Source organism: Petaurus breviceps, unplaced genomic scaffold (genome assembly GCF_028583685.1).
Source record: "Petaurus breviceps papuanus isolate PSGF00001 unplaced genomic scaffold, PetGlider_PUasm1.0 126, whole genome shotgun sequence".
NCBI classification, from domain to species: Eukaryota; Metazoa; Chordata; class Mammalia; order Diprotodontia; family Petauridae; genus Petaurus; species Petaurus breviceps.
Genome location: NW_027185655.1, coordinates 43,778,846 through 43,801,066, shown reverse-complemented (window position 1 = coordinate 43,801,066; position 22,221 = coordinate 43,778,846). Strand labels below are relative to the sequence as shown.

The 22,221-nt window shown below is 34.6% G+C and overlaps 1 protein-coding gene across 1 annotated transcript in view; it reads left to right on the top strand.

The window, feature by feature from the left end:
* Window positions 1-22,221, top strand: part of NDST4 (N-deacetylase and N-sulfotransferase 4) — a 406,931-nt gene that overhangs the window by 41,709 nt on the left and 343,001 nt on the right. The window contains exon 2 of the mRNA XM_069095536.1: window positions 2,370-3,605. Within this exon, the coding sequence (XP_068951637.1) occupies window positions 2,625-3,605 (981 nt within the window). The 5' untranslated portion in view covers window positions 2,370-2,624. The remainder of the gene's footprint in view (window positions 1-2,369; window positions 3,606-22,221) is intronic.

Below are 22,221 nucleotides of genomic sequence, written 5' to 3'. Positions count from 1 at the left end.
TTTGGTGAATGTCAGTAAATTATGGCAAAGGCAAGATGAAAGTTTGATAACACTTTCAACTTCCCCATTAGGAATGAGCTTAAAAAGTTATTGTTTTAACCTCAGTATTTTAATTGAATCTTTCATTAAATGATATACAACTAATAATGCATTTCATTAAAAAGTATTGCTATTTTAAAAAGTATGCTTACTGAAAGCATGAGGCAATTTTAGAAGTTTGACTACACACTCTGCTTCTTATCTTTTAAAAAAGACAATAATATCATAATAACATACATTTATTCCTTTAAGGTTTACAAAGCTCTTTATATATTTTACCTTATTTGATCCTCACAAAAACTCTGTGAAGTAGGTACTTGAGAGAAGTTAGGGTCAAATTAGTAGTAATTGTCTGAGGGAGGATATGAATTCAGGTCTTCCTAACTCTATCCACTCTACCACCTAGATGCCTTAAGATAAAATGGACATATCACATGAAAAAATTTTCCAAATCACTAATAACAGAAATACAAACCAAAACAACTCTGAAGTTTTACTTCACCCTTTGAAAAATAACAAAGATGATCAAAGATGGGAATAGTCAATGTTGTGAAAGAGTTGTGTAAGGATTGGCTCACTAGTATATTGTAGGTGGAGTTGTCTACTGATTCATGGCCATTTTGGAAAGGAATTTAAATTATGCAAATAAAATGACTAAATGCCCATCATCTTTGATCCAGAGATGACATTACTAGGCTCATTCTCCAAGGAGGTCATTTATAAGAAGAAAGTCCTCACATACACCAAAATATTTGTAGCAAGACTTTTTGTGATGGGAACAGTAAATGGCCCTTAATTGGGAAATGGCTAAATAAATTATGATACATGAGTGTAATGAAATACTATTATGCAGCAAGAAGGGACAAATGGATCAACACAGAGAAGTATCAAAAGATATACATGAACTAATGCAGAATGAAATAAGCAGAATCAAGAAAACAGTATATACTGTGATTATAACAATGTAAATGAAAATAATATACACACAATATTAAAAGTGAATATTGTAAAATTACAAAAAGCAAGCATGGCTTGAAAGAAGAGATTTGAGAAGACCCTCCTACTCCTCCACTCCTTTGCAGATGTGGGAGGTACACAAGTGCTACACATTGCATGTGTTTTCAGACTTTTTCAACATATTCACATGATTATTTTTGTGTCTTCTGTTTCATACTTTGCCTTCTAAACATTATTTTCTATATGGTATGGTTCTCTGGGAGGAAGAGGGAGAGGGGATCTGAAGGAAACTGATCACATAAAAACCAAAATTGATCAATAAAAACATTTTTACAAAAAAAAGTCAAGATGGGTACAAAAAAAGGTTACTTTAAAATTAATAGAAAACTAGATTTTCTCATTTGACAATTGAGTTCACATATTGCCTTCCATCTGGTCACTCAGTTTCAAAAGGCTTCTACAGTGTTTTCCATGGGGATTGTTTCCATTCTGAAAGCCCTGCTAGCTAATGGCCTTAAAATATTCTTAGCCTTACTATACATAGAAAAGGGTGTATCCATCCCATTGCTATTTTTTTTTTAATTACAGAAGAAAGATAAGCTTCCTGAGGCTTCAGGAGAAAAAAAAAACTATAGAGAGAGGAGGATTGTCCCTCTTTAGAAGTCATGACAAATTTCTCTAAGTTTTGTTTTTAAGATGCACATTTGCAATTCATTTGCTAATTCTTTTTTTTTTTAAAGAAAGTCACCTTCCAATGCCATAAAGTTGAGTTTGTTGAAGTTCTTATTTCCCACCAAATTTTGTTTAACATATTTCTTATTTCTCAGTGTTTGCCATTTCTCTGAATAAAAACTTTTGAGAGGTGATTTTAGTTGACAGTGTTTTCCTACCTCTATAGAATCTTTGAAAATTAAGTCCTATCTAAGACATCTATTAGTGGTGTGCTGCTGTGTAAGTAGTAAATCATGCCAGGTTTTTAGAACCATAAACATCAAATTATTTGTTAGCACACAGGCAAAATATTTGATTATGTGTTTAGATATATCTCTGTGGCTTAGTGTATAGAGCATTGAATGTGGAGTCAAGAGATCTAAGTTCAAATATGACCTCTAGTTCTTTGGTATTCAGCAAATCATTTAACATCTGTGTACCTCACTTTCCTCATCTTTAAAATGCAGATAATAATAGCACCTACCCCCCCCAAGGCTGTTGTGAGGATATTGTGATATAATATTGGTAAAACACATTTCAAAATTAAGGCACGCTATAAATGCTAGTTATATCCTGTTGCTATGCACCCATACATCTTATACACACAGAATAAAGAAATGCATGTATGTATTTTTATTTACTATTTTTTTTCTCTTTTGTAGATAATGTATAGAGGCTTCTACATCAGTCCTTGGGCTTGGCTGTATTCAAAGAAGCTTATTTCAAATTTGTATCTCAAGGTCTGTGGAATTCCAGTTTTAGCTGTTTTGTGACTCTATATTCCTTTTTTACATGCCTTGAAATGGTCACATGAACTCCTGAGGAGTGGTATTTACACCATATCAACTTCTATTCACTATGGCACTTTAGGAGATAGTATTCAAAAGCATTTTTTAAATATTTTTTTAATTTAAAAAATGAATCTTATTGTGAAGGTTCGAAGAAGCTTTCGAACATTGATCCTTCTCTTAGCCACCTTCTGCTTGGTAAGCATTGTCATTTCTGCTTACTTTCTCTACACGGGCTACAAACAAGAGGTGACACTTATTGAAACCACTGCAGGGGCAGAATGTGCTGACCTCAAACTTCTACCCTACCGGTCAATGGAGTTGAAGACAGTCAAACCTATTGATACATCGAAGACAGATCCGACAGTTCTCTTGTTTGTGGAGAGCCAATACTCTCAGCTTGGTCAAGATATCATAGCCATCTTGGAGTCCAGCCGATTTCAGTATCACATGGTCATTGCTCCAGGCAAGGGGGACATCCCTCCTCTTACTGACAATGGCAAAGGGAAATATACTTTGGTTATCTATGAAAATGTTTTGAAATATGTTACCATGGACTCATGGAATCGAGAGCTTTTGGAAAAATACTGTGTGGAGTACAGTGTTAGCATAATCGGTTTTCATAAAGCCAATGAGAATAGTTTACCAAGTACAAAATTAAAAGGTTTTCCCCTAAACCTTTATAATAATATAGCCCTAAAAGATTGCTTTGTAAACCCTCAGTCTCCTTTGTTGCATATTACCAAAGCACCAAGGGTTGAGAAAGGCCCACTGCCTGGTGAAGACTGGACTATTTTCCAATTCAATCATTCAACCTACCAACCTGTTCTCTTAACGGAGTTACAGACTTCAAAGCCCCTTGAAGTTCCCTTGTCTAGCACCAATCTGTATGCTACAGTGATTCAGGATTTGGGGCTTCATGATGGGATTCAGCGTGTCCTTTTTGGAAACAACTTGAACTTTTGGCTGCACAAGCTTATTTTCATAGACGCCATCTCTTTCCTGTCAGGGAAGAAGCTCACATTGTCATTGGACAGATATATCCTCGTGGATATTGATGACATCTTTGTTGGCAAAGAAGGAACAAGGATGAATGTCAAGGATGTAAAGGTAAGGAAAAGTCATGGATAGCACTTTTTGGTTTGGTTGTTTCACCAGTATAAAAACACTAAGGAGAGATAATTTAGTTTTAGCCACTACTAGAAGAAAAAAAAAGATTCATGAAATAACTACATTGGAAGGATATCAATATGTTTGTTTTTGATCTTGTGCCAGACATAACTTTTCCTTATGTATGCATTCCTGTATGTATTCTTGAAGAGAAGCAAATGTACCAGACTCACAGAGAGCCCTAAACCTTTTATCCTTCCTCCTTACTCAGAGAGTAACATTAAGACCTTCCATATCTTGCCTTATTTTTATAACACATCATACAGTTTGGAATCATAGACTGAATGCAGTCAAAAGGTTTTATTAATTAGCTGTCCTATTTTTTTTCTGAACCCAGCTTTGAGCGACAGAAGAACAAAGCAGTAACTCTCCCTCCCCCCCCAAAAAAATGTTTAATAACTTCAAGTGCACAAACTGTCTTGCTTCATTTACTCATTGAACAAAAGATTATTAAAGACCTCTTGTATGTGGCAAATTTTCCTAGTCACTGAGAGAGGCATAAGGTGTGATCTTTATTCTTGAATATATTAAAAAACAAGAGGGATGATAAGATATGCCAATGAGTAAGTACAGTGTATCTAATAATATCATAGGTTCATAAAAGACGTACCAGAAAAGTGCTCAGAGATCAAATGAGAGAAGAGGAATCACTACCGCCTCACAATTGCGAAGGGAAATGTACTTTTTTTTTTTTAAAGCAATCGGGGTTAAGTAACTTGCTCAAGGTTACACGGACAGTTATTTCTGGGTGTGGTGCTGAGTATCTGAGCCCGGATTTGATCCAGGTCATCCCGACACTGGAGCCAGTGCTCTTACTCGCTGTGCTACCTGGCCGCCCAGGGAAATGTACTTTTATTATCTATGGAAGTGTTCAGAAAAATTTTACCATGGTCTCATGGAATCAAAAACTTTTAGGAGACAACCATGTGGAAGATAGTTTTAGCACAATCAGTTCCATAAAGCTAAGCAAAATACCTAACCAAATACAAAATTAAAAGACTTTTACCTGAAGCATTAGAACAACATAGTCCTAAGATGTTCTTTGTAAACCCTTAGTCTCCACTGTTGCTTGTTGTCAATATACCCTTCTCCTACCTGGAAATTAAAAGAGGAAGTAGTGATTGAAGCTTGTTCTTGAAGGATTTCAGTAGTCAGAATTGTGAGAAGAGACCATTCAAGGCATAGGAAATGATTTGTGCAAAGAAAAAGAGGCAAGAAAGCATGTGACAGGTTCAGAAGACAGAAAATAGACTGATTTCAGTGGAGCAGAGTCAAACTGTGGAAGAGCAATGGACCTACATTGAAAAACGCATATGGTGTGCTTATAGATTTGGATATTGTTCTTAACAACAGGGTTTGCCAGCATGCGTAGAATTGGAAATTTCATTCTAGCCTTAAGAAAGATTGAAAACTTATAGTTGAATTGGTGTTGCAGTGTACCTTTTGGTAAAGCCAATATTCTTTGAGAGGGTAGAAACCAGGAAGATGGTATGTATATCAGTGTGTATGAATTCCTGATAGACCACTTCATAGTCCTAGCTTGCCATATGTGTGTTGTCTTCCTACATAAACTATTTAGGGCAGGGAACCCTCATATATGTCACTGTACATCCAAGCACACCTTTACATGACAATCCATACATGCTGTGACCAGAGTTGCATACTGTGGGTCCTCCTTTGCCCTGGTCACCATAGTTCTATTAATATAACCTGCATCAGGGGCAGCCAGGTAGCACAGTGAGTAAGAGCACTGGCCCCAGTGTCGGGATGACCTGGGGGATCGAATCTGGGCTCAGACACTTAGCATCCACCCAGAAACACCTGGCCAAGTAACCTTCAGCAAGTTACTTAACCCAAATTGCTTAGGGGTGGCCAGGTGGCTCAGCGAGTAAAAGCACTGGCCCCAGTGTCAGGATGACCTGGGGATTGAATCTGGGCTCAGATACTTAGCACCATACCCAGAAATAACTGGCCGTGTAACCTTGAGCAAGTTACTTAACCCCAATTGCTTTAAAAATGTATATATATTATGTGTGTGTGTGTGTGTGTATAAACCTGTATCTATGTTGCCTCATATCAACTCAGTACTCGTTCATTCACACATTTTTCATGTGAAGAATATTTTCCTTATTTTTTGGCTTGAACTTTTGATTTTTTTCAACTCAAATTCAAAAGTTTGCATTTATCCCTATTGAATCATATGGAAGGGGTTTTGGGCATATTCAGACTTAAAAATGGGTTTGTAACTTAGAGGCTTTACTCTACTTCGTTTAGTGATTCAGGACTACCAATGCATTTCTTTCATCCTTGTCATTTATTTCTACATATTCTGTTATGGTCATCAAGATCAGTGATCGTGTGTCATATAACTTCTTTTGTCCAAGTTATCCTTAGTAAGAATCATTATGGCTGCATACACTCACTACTCAGCTTTCTGTTGCCTTTCGCATGATTTGCAATTTTAATTTTTCCTGGATAATGACATGCCATCATTCATAGTCACATAGTGTTACCAGTAAAATATTGTGTTAAAGAGATAAGTTTTGATGATAGCTTGAGATCACTACGTGACTACCCAATTTTACATATACAATCCAACCCCATCTCCTTGTTCCAATGAATTTTGGACAAATTCCTTGCCCTTCAGTAGCATATAAGTAATGTATAAATGTTAGGTTATTATAACACGTCTTCTAACATGAGAAAAATAATAGTCTTTATCCTTGAGGTAATTTCTTAAACTGTACTTGATTTTCAATTATACATATAAAGTAGACATAAGTGAAAATATGGTTCCAACCTCAAACTCTTCATCTTTTTGCAAACAGAACAGATGAAAGCCCATTTTATATTCAAATTTTTATTGCTTTTTCTAGATTTACTCATAGGAACATAAGGTTGAAGCTGAGAAGGACCTTAGAAGTCATTTCATTTGACCACAAAGGAATCAGATTAATGGAAGTTATATAATTTGGAATTTGTTCAAAATATTAAGTGGCAGAGCCTGGATTCAAATGCAAATCACTGACTCCAAACTTAGTGTTCTTTCCTTTGTACCACGCTAATGATTTCATCCTTTTTTTTCTTCTCCCTCAAACCACAATCCAATCAATTGCCAACATTTTACAACATTTCTGGCATCCGTTGCCTTTCTCAACATAGTAACTGCCACTATCCAAGTCGTCTGTTACTTTTAATATTTGAATTCCCATCAAGTTGTTCTTCCTCATTTTCTATCATCTTAAATCTCAAGGATTGGTGGCATAATTCTATTATCTTTTAACATACTATAAAATTATGATTAGTGGCTGATGTTCTATAAACATGAACCTTTATAAACCTTGGTTTCTTCAACTCTAGAATGAAGGAACTGAGCTAGAGGGCCTCAGGTTTCACCCAGCTTCTAGATTTGTGATCCCATCTAATGATCAGAAAAGTTTATGCCCAGCTGGAATAATGCCATGTAATGATTTATCTGTGCCTAAAAAAATATCACTTTTGTAAATAAAGTTAAATTTGTATATAAAAGTAAATGTCATATATAATATTTTGGTACTTTCCTAAGTGTTTCATATTTTCTTTTCACACAGAATCTGAAGGTAAGACTACTATAAATAGATGGATCTCTAAAAGATTCACAGATAATCCCCACTATACAGTTAGAATGACGCAGTAACCATTTGAGAGATAGAAAATTATGTTAGGGGATAGTATTGGTAAACTTTTAAACTTCATTGGAAATTTAAGTTTGGCATTCAGGATATTGTCCTTCATTTACTTCTAGCAAATAGCTAAATAAATAAATACATTTTTTAAAATGGCCACGTTGAAGCATGGCAGTGAACGTCTTGGCATATCAAGCAGGTGCTTCCTTCATTAAAAAAACATGGTCAAAATTACTTAAAGTGACATTCTTTTTTTTTTTTTTTAAGCAATCGGGTTTAAGTAACTTGTTCAAGGTTACACGGCCAGGTGTTTTGGGGTGTGGTTCTGAGTGTCTGAGCCTGGGATTAGATGATTACTGCTTTATAATATAGCTTGAGATCTGGTATCACCAGGTGACCCTCCTTTGTATTTTTTTCTCCATTAATTCCATTGGTAGTCTTGACCTTTTGTTCTTCCAGATAAATTTTGCTGTTATTTTTCTTAGCTGTATCAAATAATTTTTTGTCAGTTTGATTTGCATGACACTGCATAAATAAATTAGTTTAGGCAGAATTATCATTTTTATTATAGTGGCTTGGCTTACTCATGAGCAATTGATATTTTTCCAGTTGTTTTGATCTGACATTATTTGTGTGAAAAGAGTTTTGTAATTGTGTTCAAATAATCCCTGTGATTTTCTTGGCAGGTAGACTCCCTAGTATTTTATATGGTTTATTTTTATTTTAAATTGAATTTCCCTTTCTGTTGACCATATTAAAAATGCTGATAGTCTAGGTGGATTTATTTTATATCTTTCAACTTTGCTGAAGTTGTTAATTATTTCAAGTAGCTTTTTAGTTAATTTTCTAGGGATCTGCAATTATACTTTCATATCATCTGCAATGAGTGATAGTTTTGTTTCCTCGTTGCCTATTCTAATTCCTTTGATTTCTTTTTCCTCTCACTGCTACAGGTAACATTTCTGGTATTATATTGAATAATAGTGTTGTGATAATGGGTATCCTTGCTTCAACCCTGATCTTATTGGGAAGGTTTCTAGGTTATCCCCATTACAGATAATGCTTGTTGATGGTTTTAGAGAGATGCTGCTTATCATTTTGAACAATGATCCTTTTATTTCTATGCTCTCTCATGTTTTTATTAGGATTGGGTGTTGTATTTTTTCAAAAGCTTTTTAACATCTATTGAATTCATCATATGATTTCTGTTGGTTTTGTTATTGATATGGTCAATTATGTTGATACTTTTCCTAAAATTGAACCAACGCTGCATTCCTAATATAAATCACACCTAGTCATAGTGTATAATTCTTGTGACATAAAATTGTAATTGCTTTGCTAGCATTCTGTTCAAAATTTTTGCATCAATTTTCATTAGGGAAATTGGTCTATAATTGTTTTTCTCTATTTTAACTCTTCTTGCTTTAGGTATCAACACTTTATTTATGTCATAAAATGAGTTTGATAGTACTTCTTGTTCTCCTATTTTTTCCAAATAGTTTATATATACATATACATATATATATAATATATATGACATAATATATGTATATATATATATATTATATATATATATATATTGCAGTTAATTGCTCTTTAAATGTTTGGTAGGATTTACTCTTAAACCCTTCTGGTCCCTGGGGAATTTTTCCCCACATTGGGAATTCATTAATGATTTATTTAATTTCTTTTTGTAAAATGAGGCTATTTTGAAATTCTGTTTCCTAATTTGTTAATCTGGATAATTTGTGTTTTCATAAATATTTCACCCAGATTATTAAATTTGTTGGCATATAATTGGGCAAAATATGTCCTAATGATTGCTTTAATTTCTTCTTAATTCATGGTAATTTTACCCTTTTCATTTTTGATATTGGTAATTTGGCTTTCTTATTTTTTTAAGAATTAGATTAACAAATAACTTATCTGTCCTGTTGAGTTTTTTATAAAACCATCTCCTTGATTTATTTATTAATTTAAAAGTTTGGTTTTTCATCTTTCAATCTTATTAATTTCAGCTTTGATTTTTCAGGATTTCTAATTAGGTGCTTAATTGAGGGTGTTAATGTGTTGTTTTTTCTAATGTGTTGTTTTTTTTCTTCTTTTTTTTTCTAGTTTGTGCCCAATTCATTTATCTGTTCCTTTTTCCATTTGGTTGATGTAAGACTTTAGAGGACTCAGTTTCTCCCTAAGTACTGCTTTGGTGTCATCTCATAAATTTTGGCCTTCTGGTTTTAGGACATCAGTATGGTTTTCCTTGATAATTTCTTGCAAGATGCAGTCCTGGTCCTCCTTTTGATTATGTATTTCAGGTAGTCTATATTGTCTCTCCTGAACCTATTTCCTTGGTCAGTTGTTTTTCACATGAGGTATTTTATATTTTATTCTCCTTTTTTCTCCACTTTTAAAAATTTGTTTGATTCTTGATGCCTAAATAGAGTCATTAACTTCCACTTGCCCGATTTTAACTATTAAGATGTTGTTTTCATCAGTTAACTTTTATACTTCCTTTTCCATTTGACCAATTGTACTCCTTATAAGTTGTTTTCTTCACTGGATTTTTGTAACTCCTTTTCCATTTAGTCAATTATATTTTTTGAGCAACTATTTTCTTTTTCCAAGCTGTTGGATCTTTTCTTCACAATTTTCTTTTATCACTCTCATTTCTTTTCTCAAATTTTTTTCTGCTACCTCTCATATTATTTTAAGCTCCATCTTGAGTTACTTGAGTTCTTTCTGAGTTTGAGACCACTTCCCACATTGTTAAGGCTTTGCCCATAGGTGTTTTGCCATTGCTTTCCTCTTCTGATTTTGTGTCTTGATTTTCCCTGTTGCCATTATAGTTTTCTATGGTCAGATTCTTGTTCTTTGCTCATCTCTTTTGACCTTTTGCCTTTCTTTTAAATTTGAGCTCTGCACCCTGAGATAGAAGGGGTATTGGCTTCTTGTGGTGGGCTGCAGGCACTGGCTGTGTACCTCTTGCTGCACTGAGGTTGCCCTGAGGCCCACAGGGGACCTTAATTTCTTCTGTTTAGCTAAGGGGGTCATACTGGAGGCCATAAGGTTCTGGCAGCTTATCTGGTGCTGAAGCAAGGTTCTAGTGGTAGCCTCTGGCATGTTCTGAAGCTGGTGGGTTATTTCTGCATTTTCCTGGTACTACACTGAAGCACTTGATGGTCTGTTTGCTCTTGGCTGCCTGTTTGCCCAGGCCTATGCTGGAGCACTTGGCAGTTCTCAAACCTCTAGTCTGCCCACTCTCCTAGCCTTCCTGAGTCTTGTGGGTGTTGACCTTTGCATATGCCTTGTTATGCCCCTTGGCCCTCTGATAGGCTTAAGTGACTATGAAAACCTTCCCTGATTTGAAAATATACTCTTCCCCCTAATAGGCTGAATGTGGTCACATGGAGCCTGTGGTGGGAGGCTTGTTTTTCAGGAATGCGCACACCTTGTTACTTTGTTATTGGGCAGTGGGTCAAGAGGGCTGTTACATTCTTTGAGCCAGGAGAAGGCTATAATATACCCTGATGTGAGGTGTCACTTTGGGGCTCACTTTTGGAAGAGTTGTGTGATTCGGTCAGATGAGACTCTGAGCAGCCATTCAGCCCCCTGGCTTTGAAAACCCAGATGTTGGTGCTTCTTTCTCTGCTAACTAACTAGATATGGATGTAATGGTCAGACAGCTGAAAGCCCTGTCTGCTGATACGTTTCTCTGTTGGCTTACAACTTCTGCTTGTAATTTCTGTTTTTATTCTCTGGAGTTCAGGGTGTTGACTTTTTCCCCTGAACTTGGTAAATGGTATATGTTTGATTAAAGTAAGATTGTTAATGCATTTAGAAGCTGTGCTACCAGCTGTCCTGGGTATGCTAGGGTGCTTGCTGCTACACTCCTCTACACTGGATCTAGTCAGGATCTGTGACTGGTTTACTTAGGTGGGACTTGCTACTGGTTTACTTGGATGTTCCCTGTCCTGGTCTGAGTTCTCCTATTCCCTGAGTGAAATAGACCTTTTTTTGGTGATCTTCCATGTTTCTTGGGCTAAAAGATTGTTTCACTCCTTTTTTTCTGGTTCTTCTGTTCCAGGATTTGTTTCAGGGGGATATTTTTATGGTTTATATGAATATGAGATGAATATAAATATGGTTTATATGAATATGAGAGAGTTACATCAATTTACTGCTTTCTCCACCATCTTGGCTCCTGCAAGTGCTGCCCCATATTCTTTGGGGGTCATGTTATTCTTTAGTGACATTCACGATATCACTTCTTCTTTAGAAGTCTTTGTCTCTAATGTATTGGACAATGCTTATATCCACCATGCACCGTGCTATTGCCTTTTGACTGATCCTCAATTTGAATTCTTCAGACTGTTGTGTTCTATGACTAAGAGCTATACAACATGTAAAAAGGATAAGTGATATATTCATATTGCATAAAACCGCTTAAACACATTTTTTTGCTCTGTATAACCTATTGTTTAACATTTATATTTAAGAATTCCACTCTGATGCAAGTTCCTTTTGGGATGTCTGTAGCAGGTGCTATATAATCTAACTGTGATATGTGTTAAATGACACTATCTTAAATTACTCTGAAAGCTGAAGTGATGTGTAGGGAGTAAGTGTCAAGAGAAGATGGGAACTAAATCTTCTCTGTTAATTATTTGGCTAGAAATCATGTTCTGTTCAGCCTATTCCATCAACTGACTTTCCTTCTACTAAAAGTATGGTATTTCTTGATGACAATGCTCTTCATGAACATAACGATATGGAAAGTGGGGTCAAACATGTTCATAATTTATATTTTTCATTAAGAAATATTCTGCATGTGAACATGCATTGTTTTTCTGTAAAAAAAAATGTTAAGTAAGAAATTTTCAGATTAAAATTTGCTTCCACATAAGGTTTCATTTTTTTTAGCATTTTAAAACATTTGCTGTGCAAAGCAGTATTTAGATAGTAGGAATTTCCAGAATGCACTAGCATTTCAAATAGGCTAGTTAGTAATGAATAGGACATCCAACGTAGAGTACTGGTTAGTCTACCAAAGTCTAGCATAAAATTATTACTGAGAGTTATAGCAGTCTTTCAATATGCCTGGGAAAGAATGTAATTAAGCATCCATGAGTAAGTTAAATTGAAGTAGTTACCTCAGTAAGAAATAGGAAGCTATGAGGAATGGTCTTGCTGACAGCATATAACAGGGCAACAGTGCAATATGACAATTGCTTTAGATAGCTGATAGTTAGAACAACACTAAATCACAATGCAGCTCCTTATTCAGTTTTCCTAAAATCTCAATGCTCACAAAGCCTCACTTATATTTAGTTGGGTCTTTTAAAAGTTTTGATGGAAATAAAGAACTATCTTCTTATCGTTCAGTGGATCTCTGCTGCTTCTCTTTGAGAATATTGAAGCTATGGACTGGCTAATTAAGACATTGACTTGCTTTATTGTAAGTCTTGTTCAGATAAGAATTTAGACTTTTTGTGATTTTGTTAGGATAATATTCAAAAGATACAGAAAATCCTTCATTTTTAACTAGAGAATATTAAATGGCTGCAACAGTAGTATAATTCTGGTGGAAAAAAATCAGGCATAATCAAAAGTAATGAAATCCTCATGGAAAATATCAATTTGGTTCTGTGTGCCTGGAATTGGGCAAGACTTTAAATATGCAGCTTTTTCTTTTTCCTCTGTACAGAATATACCCATATAAAGGCATAAAGGCAGGTACATGGCTCAATGGATTGAATAATGAACCTAAACCCCAAAAGATTTGCATTCAAATTTTGCTTCAGATAATTACTACTTAAAAGACTCTGGGCATGTTATGCATTTAACCTCTGTCTGCCTTCTCATATCTAAAATGGGCATCATAATACCATATACTTCCCTGGACTGTCATAAGGATAAATTGAGATAATATTGGTAAAGCTGTTAGCAAAGTTAAAAGTGCTATATACATGCTAAAACATCATTATTATCACTTAATGTTCTATACTCAGCTCCTTATCTTCTATACATTGAATACTCAGAGTTACAATATTATATCTAGGGAATAATGAATTTAAGCATCTATGGATTACATATTTTGTTCTTGTTATTAATTGTAGTTGTCTTAGTTACAAATGCCTTCCCCATTACTGATTTCCTGAATCTCATCTACATTTTATCAGAAATGCTATCCCAATGTAATGTAAGCATGGAATGAAAAGATACGCCCATGCTGTTTGGCATTGGTCTGGCCCTTATAGCTGTCCTATCCTGGGGTCTTATTCCATAAAATTTTTGTAGGACAGTTTTGAAAATGATTACAGGGTTGGAAAAAAGGACCATTGATGAAAAACATCTGATGATTTGTAATAAAAAATGAGAAAGGGAGGGCTGAACTGATATTGTTTTCAAGGATAAGAAGTAACGATCTATCTCTATTTGATTAGACAAAAAACCCACACCATAAGATTTTAAATTACTAGCAAAGAAGCAGACAAAAGAAATATATTGAAGAATTTCATTTTCGTGAAGGAAACAAGATGGCTGTATCCTTTCAATTATCACTGTTCTTTTCTCTTATTTACTTAAATTGAGCCTTCAGAAGAATGTAAGATCCAGAGTGAGCATATGCTTTTAGTATTATCTGTATCTGCAGTTCTTTGGGAATAGTAGGCACTTGATGAATTTGTTTTTATTGCTATTTTTGATGAATGGTGTTCTGGAGTATTCTTTTGGATATAATTAAGAATAAACAAATGAATGGAAGTCTATTACCATGGACACAAGAATATCTGTGTTGTGTTGGAAGGAAAGGAATCATAGAAATTCCTTGTGTAAATGTTATTATTTTTATCTTATAAATTTTTCCATACCATATTTTTCTCTCTCAGAAGTGTAGAGCTAAAACTATAGTTGATGAATCTGATTTGAGAAAAGTCCGTTAATTTAAAAAACAAAATAAGGGTTAGAAAATAATTTTTGAACTGTTTATTTTTTAGTCCTTTGAATAATCTAAAGTTACTATTTCACAGAAAGTTGTTAAGATAAAATCCACAACAGGAAATAGGTTCTTGGACGTTCGTATTTAAGATGGCTCAAATGGAAAATAATGAAAAAGTGTTGTTTGGTTTTGCTTGTTTGTCAACCACTTTGTAGAACAGCATTCATAGTTTACTATTTTGTTAGTTCCATGATCTCATTTGTGTCCATCAGATCTTTGGATTTTTGCTGATCATGACCCATCTATTCTTTTTTTTTTTATGTTATGTAGTTTATACACTTCTGTTCTTCTCACATTCATCCTCCAACATAGTAGAAATACACTCCATGAGTGTTTTAACATATCAATATAATTTTCTGCCTATTCATCTATAATTCTGTACTCTTCCACATCATTATCTTTCCTCCTTTTTGTGGCACACATGTCCTTGCTGAAACATTTAAACCATTCCTTACTACAAGTCTACAATTTATGTTACAATGTTCTGATGTTGTAGGGTTTATTGTTCCATGATTCATGGTCATATGGTGTAGATGGGAAATTGTGTTTAAAATGATAGGCTTTAGCCCAAGTCTCAAGTTCTTAAAAAATATCCCAACACTTAAAACAAAACACTATATTAGTGATTCCTATGAAGGTGCAGTAGCTATATTTGATAAGGCTTTCTATTATGCATATTAGATTGTCTTTCTTATCATAAAATGCCAATTTTCCGTGTCCACAATGCACCAATTTGCAGCACAAACTTTTAAAAGATTTATACCTGAGTTTCAAAATATGAAAATAAAAACATTAATGAATGTTATATTCAGATATTAAAGTTGTTGATTAAGAGTTTTACAATGATTTCTCTTTGCTAAATTTACAGACTAGCAAAGTCAACCACAACTTCTAAAAAAAAAATTAAAGACCCCAAAACAAATTGTCATGATAGTACATGACATTAAGAATTATGAAGCATTGTCTTTGAGAAAGACAGCTGACTGTATTCTAGGAGAAAATTTCTATGGCAAAAAGCAAAATCTAGAGTGGGCCAGTTTTTCTGGGTGTGGTGCTGAGTATCTGAGCCCAGATTTGATCCCCAGGTCATCCCGACACTGGATCCGGTGCTCTTCCTCACTGAGCCACCTGGCCACCTCTCTAATATATATATATTTTTAATAGTTGGACTTTGAAGTAAGCCAAAGCATGCTTTTCTAAACACCCTTCCTTTTAATTTAAGGACTGAATGTAGTTTAAGTGAAATATAATCTGTATGTTTATGATTTGTTTGCACATTACTCTTCAAAATGACATTTTTAAAAGCTATTTGATGTCCAAGAAGCTTTATGAGTTTTTCTCATAAATCTGATAAATCCATTTTTCTTTACAACAGGACTTTACATTTCACAAAGCAACAAAGGAATGGGAATAACTAATAGACTTCGATTTTCTCAGTAATTCTGACCCAATAGAACTTTTTTCAAAAGTTTTTAGGTGGAGAGAAGTATATTCTACTGTCCATTCTTAATAATCTGATTTACCAGATTAATTTATCACAGCAAGACTGCCAAGATGAATTACTTAAACATTAATATAGGTAAAGGAAGGGCATAAGATCTCTAGATGAATATCAAGAGCAAAGCATTACTTTCCCTATTCATACACACTCTCATTTGCAGTTCCTCCCTTTTGCGTTTTGGTATCATATAAAACATATAAACAATGTGTTCTCCTCTTGGATTGAAAGCAAAACATTCCACCGGTACGTCTGTATCTGCACATTTTTCTTAAAGTTATGCCCATTAGTCTAAAGAGAAATGAAAAAGTTCCAACTCACACTTTTTTATAAACATATTCCTTGCAGATTGCAATTGTGTAGCAAAATCTCATTTCATCCTCAAGTGCCCATATAACAAACATTTCAAAGAAAAAAAAAGGGAAATTACCTTACAAGAAAAAAACAAAAACGTATCATGCTCACCTTGTATAATATACTGTTGGTTTTAATTCATCAATGTTTTTTTTATATTTCTTCTAGGTAATCCTTTCTCATTTTAATGCTACATAGATGCCCCCCCCACTTAGCCCTTCCCCATAATGAGAGGGGAAACCCACCCCAGGTTCATAGTGCGTGTTGGCTTATTTAGAATATTTTGGATGGCAAAGATGTAGATTGCTATTGTTATTGGCCCAAGTAAAGTATTTGACAGGGAACTGAGCCAGATCCTGAATATTTGTTCCCTAATATTCCATAAAGTTCACATAAATTATGAGTTTGAAATCTTAAAACCATACCTTGGCATATTTTGATTGAAAATGAAGTCGAGGTGTGTATAGCTATCTTCATTTGTATTTTTTAATGTCTCTAATGCTGAGTCAGTTTATTTCATACCAGTCAGATGTTTGGTGGTACTTAAGGAAGATTAAATTGGCTTTCTCCCAAAATAAAGAAGCATTCATTTCTTTTCTACTCAAAAAAGTCATCTGAGATCCCACTGCCTCTCTTTTCTTGCAAGTGTTCTATAATAAATGTTTATGAAATTGGACTTTATGAGATTGAGAGATAGCAGGCCATGGCCCCCTCAAAATTTAGAAATTCTATGGATGAGAGGATTCTGGGAAGATGGCAGAATAGGTCAGAAAATTCCAAGCTCTCCAGATTTTCTCCACAAAGGCAACAAAATAGTGCCTCAGGGTGAATGTAGAGCAGCAAAAATAAGCAAGAGTTGGGGCAGAACAATGGTCCTCCTGGGACAACTGGAGAAGGTCAGAAGAAAGATACCAGGATGAAGGTTGGGCTAAGTGAAGTGTAAACACTTTCAGACTAGCTTAGCTGAAAACAGCAAAGCAGCAAGCCCTGGGGGTAGCTAGGTTTGGAGTTAGCCTGGACTTCAACAACAGGAATTTTTACCTCCAGGACAGTGTGGAAAGCCAGGTCTCTGAGTAGGAGAGGATTGAAGGAGCCTCTACTGACAAAGGAGGCCAGGTCCAGTCTGCTGTTGAGCCATGGTCCATGGAGAGAAGTAGCCAGACCAAGTCCAGTAAGTAGAAGCAAGTAGAAGTAGTGGGACAGGGATTCTGCTGGCTGTGGGCACTTGTAAGAGAGCTGAGTTCTTGGTCTCAGTTTCATGCCAGAAGGGAAAGCTGGAGGTCATAGCCACTAGAGGGTACTCATGGAGCAAGGGCATCTCCAGCTTGGTGTGCTGGGAGTGGGGAGAAGGGCTAACTGTGGCTTGAAGGGGGAAAGTGCAGAGGTTGATCCTAGGGAAGACTCAAAAAAAGCAGTAAGAAGGACCAGAGGAAAGAAGCACCATCCCCCACACCCCAGGATTAGAGGAGATTATGATAATAAACTCCTAAAATTAAAAAAAAAATATCAGGCAAAGGAGAAAGAGCCCAACCATATACATTACAATGGGAATAGAGAAGACCAGAGTTCATTTTCAGAGGATACTGAAGTAAACAAAAAAAAACCCTCTACTACCCCAAAGACTAACATCAAAAAGTCATCTGTCCCAAAAAAATTATAGAAGAACTCAAAAAATCTTCAAAAACCAAATGAGAGAGATTGAGGAAAAAATTTAGAAATGAAAACAATTCAAGAAAAACAAGAAAAGAAAGTTAACTAACTGGAAAAGGAGGTCCAGGATTTGAGGAAGAAAATGACTCCTCAAAAATTAGAATTGGACAAGGGGAAGCCAGTGAAGTTAAAATAGATTAAGAAATAATAAAACAAAATATAAAGAATTTTTTTAAAGTACAAGAGAATGTGAAACATCTTATAAGAAAAACAACTGATCTGGAGAACAGATCAAGAACAGAAAACATAAGAATAATCAGGTTATCTAAAAGCTACAATAAAAAAAGAACTTTGAGACCATAATACGGTAATAATTATAGAAAATTGTCCTGAACTGTTAGAATAAGAGGGGAAAGTATAAATAGGAAAAAAAATCCACTGATGACCACCTGAAAGAGATCATCATAGAAAAACCCAAAGAAATTTCATAGCCAAATTCTGAAACCCAACTCAAGGAGTAAAATATTATAAGTAACAAGAAAAAAAAAACAATTTAAATATGGCATTGCCACAATTAGAATTACACAAGACCTAGCAGCAGTGACACTAAAAGACCACAGGTCTTGCAACACTTAGAAAAGCAAAAGAACTGAGGTTTCAGCTGAAAATATCATACCCAGCAAAGTTAAGTGTAATCATAAATTTAAAAAAATAGACATTCAATGAATTGACCAGATTTCTTGGGTTTTATTGAAAAAAGACCAGAACTTAATAGAAAATTTAATATACAAGATCCAAGAGAAACATAAGGTAAACATTAAATACTGGTGACAAATGGCTCAATAAGGATAAATTGTTTACTTTTTATATGTGAAAATGCAAACCATATGTCTAAGATTGTCATTAGTAGTAAGGTAGCTTGAAAGAGTGGGGTATAATTGAGTATGATGTGATTCTTTAAACCAAAATGACATAGGAAACGGCAAAAAGAGTAATTATTTCATATGAATGAGATGCAAGAGAAAGAACTGATGTGGAGGAATTAGGTGGGGGAGGAAGGCTGGTAGTTCTGGAACCCTACTCTCATTGGGAATGGATTAAAAGGGGAGTGTGTGTGTGTGTGTGTGTGTGTGTGTGTGTGTGTGTGTGGACCTAGAAGGATATAAAAGTCTTCTAAATTTAGAAAGAAGAGGGCAAGAGAATTGGGGGAGAAGAGAATAAGAGAGGGGTATCAATAAGATAAAGGGGTAGAGAATGCTGTGTAGATTAATGGGAATAAGATAAAGAGGAAACAATATATAGATATAGATATATATACACACATATATATTAATTTAAAATGATATAAAATCTTCTAAATTAAGAAAAAATAAGAAGGTAAGGGGATAAGATGAAGGGAGAGGATAAGGGAGGGATTCTTGGAGGGTGGGTAGGTTAAGAAATAGGAGGGCAAGATAATGGGTAGAAGTAAAGTCAAGGAGTGAGATGGGATAAGAATAGAATGAGAAAAATAGGAAGGAAAATAGGAAGGAGGTATATTCAGTAGTATCAGATGTTAAACGATATTTTAAGGTGAGAGCAGTGTTGAAGTGTAAAAAGTAATTTTGATTAATTAAATTATTATTAATTTAATTTATTTAATATTTATATTAATTTTATTATTAATTATATATCATAATATAACATAATATTAATAATTAATTAAAAATTCCCTGTATAAATAAAACCTAAGTAGACAAGAATAGAGGGAATGCATAAAAATGGGGGGGAGGGACTCTTATAGACAGTCTTCCAGATAGAATGTGATTGGGTCAGAATACTGCGGTATATGAAATGAAGAGCTGCTGAATTTAGAAAAATATGGAGAGACCTGGACTTATAAAGGAAGATGCTATCCGCCTACAAAGAAAATAAGTATAATATGGTCTTATGTATGTGAGTTTGAGTGTATGTGTATATATGTGTATGTTTATGGATACCTATGTATAGTAATTATATGTGTTTGTACATTTATGTGAGTATGTGTTTGTGTATACACACATAAGCATCAGTGCTTAATTGTAGCCTTCATGGGATAGGGGGAGGGGAGAAAGGGGGAAAAATAAAGGAAAAGTGCCAGCAGAGGACAAAAGAAAACATACAAGAAAGTAAAGATGGACAACTTTGAAAAAAATGAAGGAAAAATAAAAGTCTATGGATGATGCTAATTTTGTTCAGTCCTAGATATTAACTCATTTCAAGTTGCTTAGACATATATATATATATATATACTGTTAAATCTTTAACACCTTCATCTTAGTAGCTTAATTTGGCATGAAAATAAGCCTATCAGTGTTATCTCAGATTTTAAGCTTCCAGAGGATAAGGGCTCTCCCACTGCTATACTCTATGTACAGAACCCAGTCCAGTGATAAGTCCATATTCTAAATACTCATATGTGCTGAGGAGTACTTAGGAAAACTCCTTAATAATGACAAGTGGTTAACAGGATAATGACCAAAGAATGACTCCTTCCTGAACTATATCACACCTTCCCATACCTGATTGAAACCCTTTTCCCAATCTTATAGTCTCAATTTTTTAGCATTTATTTTCAATTCAACAAATATGTAGTAAATGCCTATCTTTGAACTTTTTCATTTCTGTATATTCAAAAGGCTTTGAGCTCCTGTGGAGAACAATTTCACCTTAGACCATTACCTCTATAATGAAATAAAACCTGGAATGGTTGTTGAAATTGAAATACTTCTGAAAATGCTATATTGATATGAGCGCAGCCTTTACCATTTTATCCTACCAGAGAAGTCTGTCATCCTAAATACTAGTGGCTCCAAATATGAAAGTGAGAAAATTAAGTGACCTTTCTAAAACTCAGTGTCTACTAATAAACTTTGGCAGGAAATGAAGGAAATAGATTCCTGGTTTGGGAAATGGAATCTGATTGAATACTTCAGTAGAAAATCCAGTTCACCTGAATATAGAGAGTCACATAATTATTTCCTTGAAAGTCCTTGGTACAGCAGTAAACATATCACAAAAACTGTCAGATATAATGCATTTCCATTACTCAAAGAATTACTTACATTACATATGCTTTTGTCAACCAAACCCCAGGAGAAAAAGCAATTAGAGCAATAATACAATTTAATATCATCATCATTTTTCAAACTGTTAAAAATATTCACAAAGTGACATCATTTATTCAGGTAGATGGATAGATATGGAAAGGTGAAGGTATCTTGTGTAAACTAAAATAACTTTAAATAACTTTGTAATATGTTGGCCAGTTGGATTTTATAAGAGTGCATTAACTTGCTTCAATTCATTACAATTTAAAATACTTAACAAGTACTCTTATGCACTAGACTCTTGAGAAATTTTTTTTTCATCCAGACCTGTGATTTCATCAGTACAGGAGATCTGCAACCCAGAGTTTCAAAAGCTGCTTAAGGGCACAAAGATGATTCAATAACCTATAGTCACACAAGTAGTGTAGGTCAGAGACAGATCTTAAATTTAAGTATTACTGATTTCAAGACCAGTGTTCTCTCTATTGCACACCATGCTACCTCTCTGCATTCCCCAAGTAAAACATAAAATGTAGTTCTCGTAAAGGTGTGCTGGAAAATGTAAAACAATTACCTTTCCTGGGGGAGAAGGGGAAATAAATACCCACAGCACATTTTAAGTTTAATTTCCATTATTACCATTTTCTCTATCATTTTAAAGTCTAGACAATTAACAAAACAATAAATCAAACCATCATTTGTAATATTTGCTCATTTTTTTAGTGTTGGTGCTCACACTGAAAATTTATCAACTTTCAAAAGACAGTTCTCACTGCCTCTGACACATCCCTGGTCCAGTATCTAACAAAATTCACATGCTACTAGAGAGATGCAATATATACTCAAAGGAAGAAATACAAGGTATTTGTAGGGGAGAAAATACTAGTATCCTGGAATTAAAAAAGGTCTTACTTGATATATGCATATTCATTTTCATTAGAGGCCATGCACATGTTGGATAGAGAGCAGGATTTAAAGCCAGCAAGGCATAGAGAATGAATAGTAGAACTGAGATTTGAACCCAGGTCCCCACAGTATAAATCCAGTACAGTTTCCACTATACCACACAGTTTCTAGTCAGTTTTAGAACTTACTTTCTATTAACTGCAGGTGAAAATGTGAACACTAGTGTTTTGAATTTAAATCCCTTCAAAACTTGGCTTCAGCCTACTTTATTTAACCCGATTTATGTTTCTTTTCTTCATTCACTCTAAAGTACAATGAAACTAACCTTTTTGCTGTACCTCATATATGACACTTCAAATCTGATATTCAAGGCTTTTCACAGACTGTTTCTCTGTTGCCTGGAAGGTGCTCCCTCTTTATT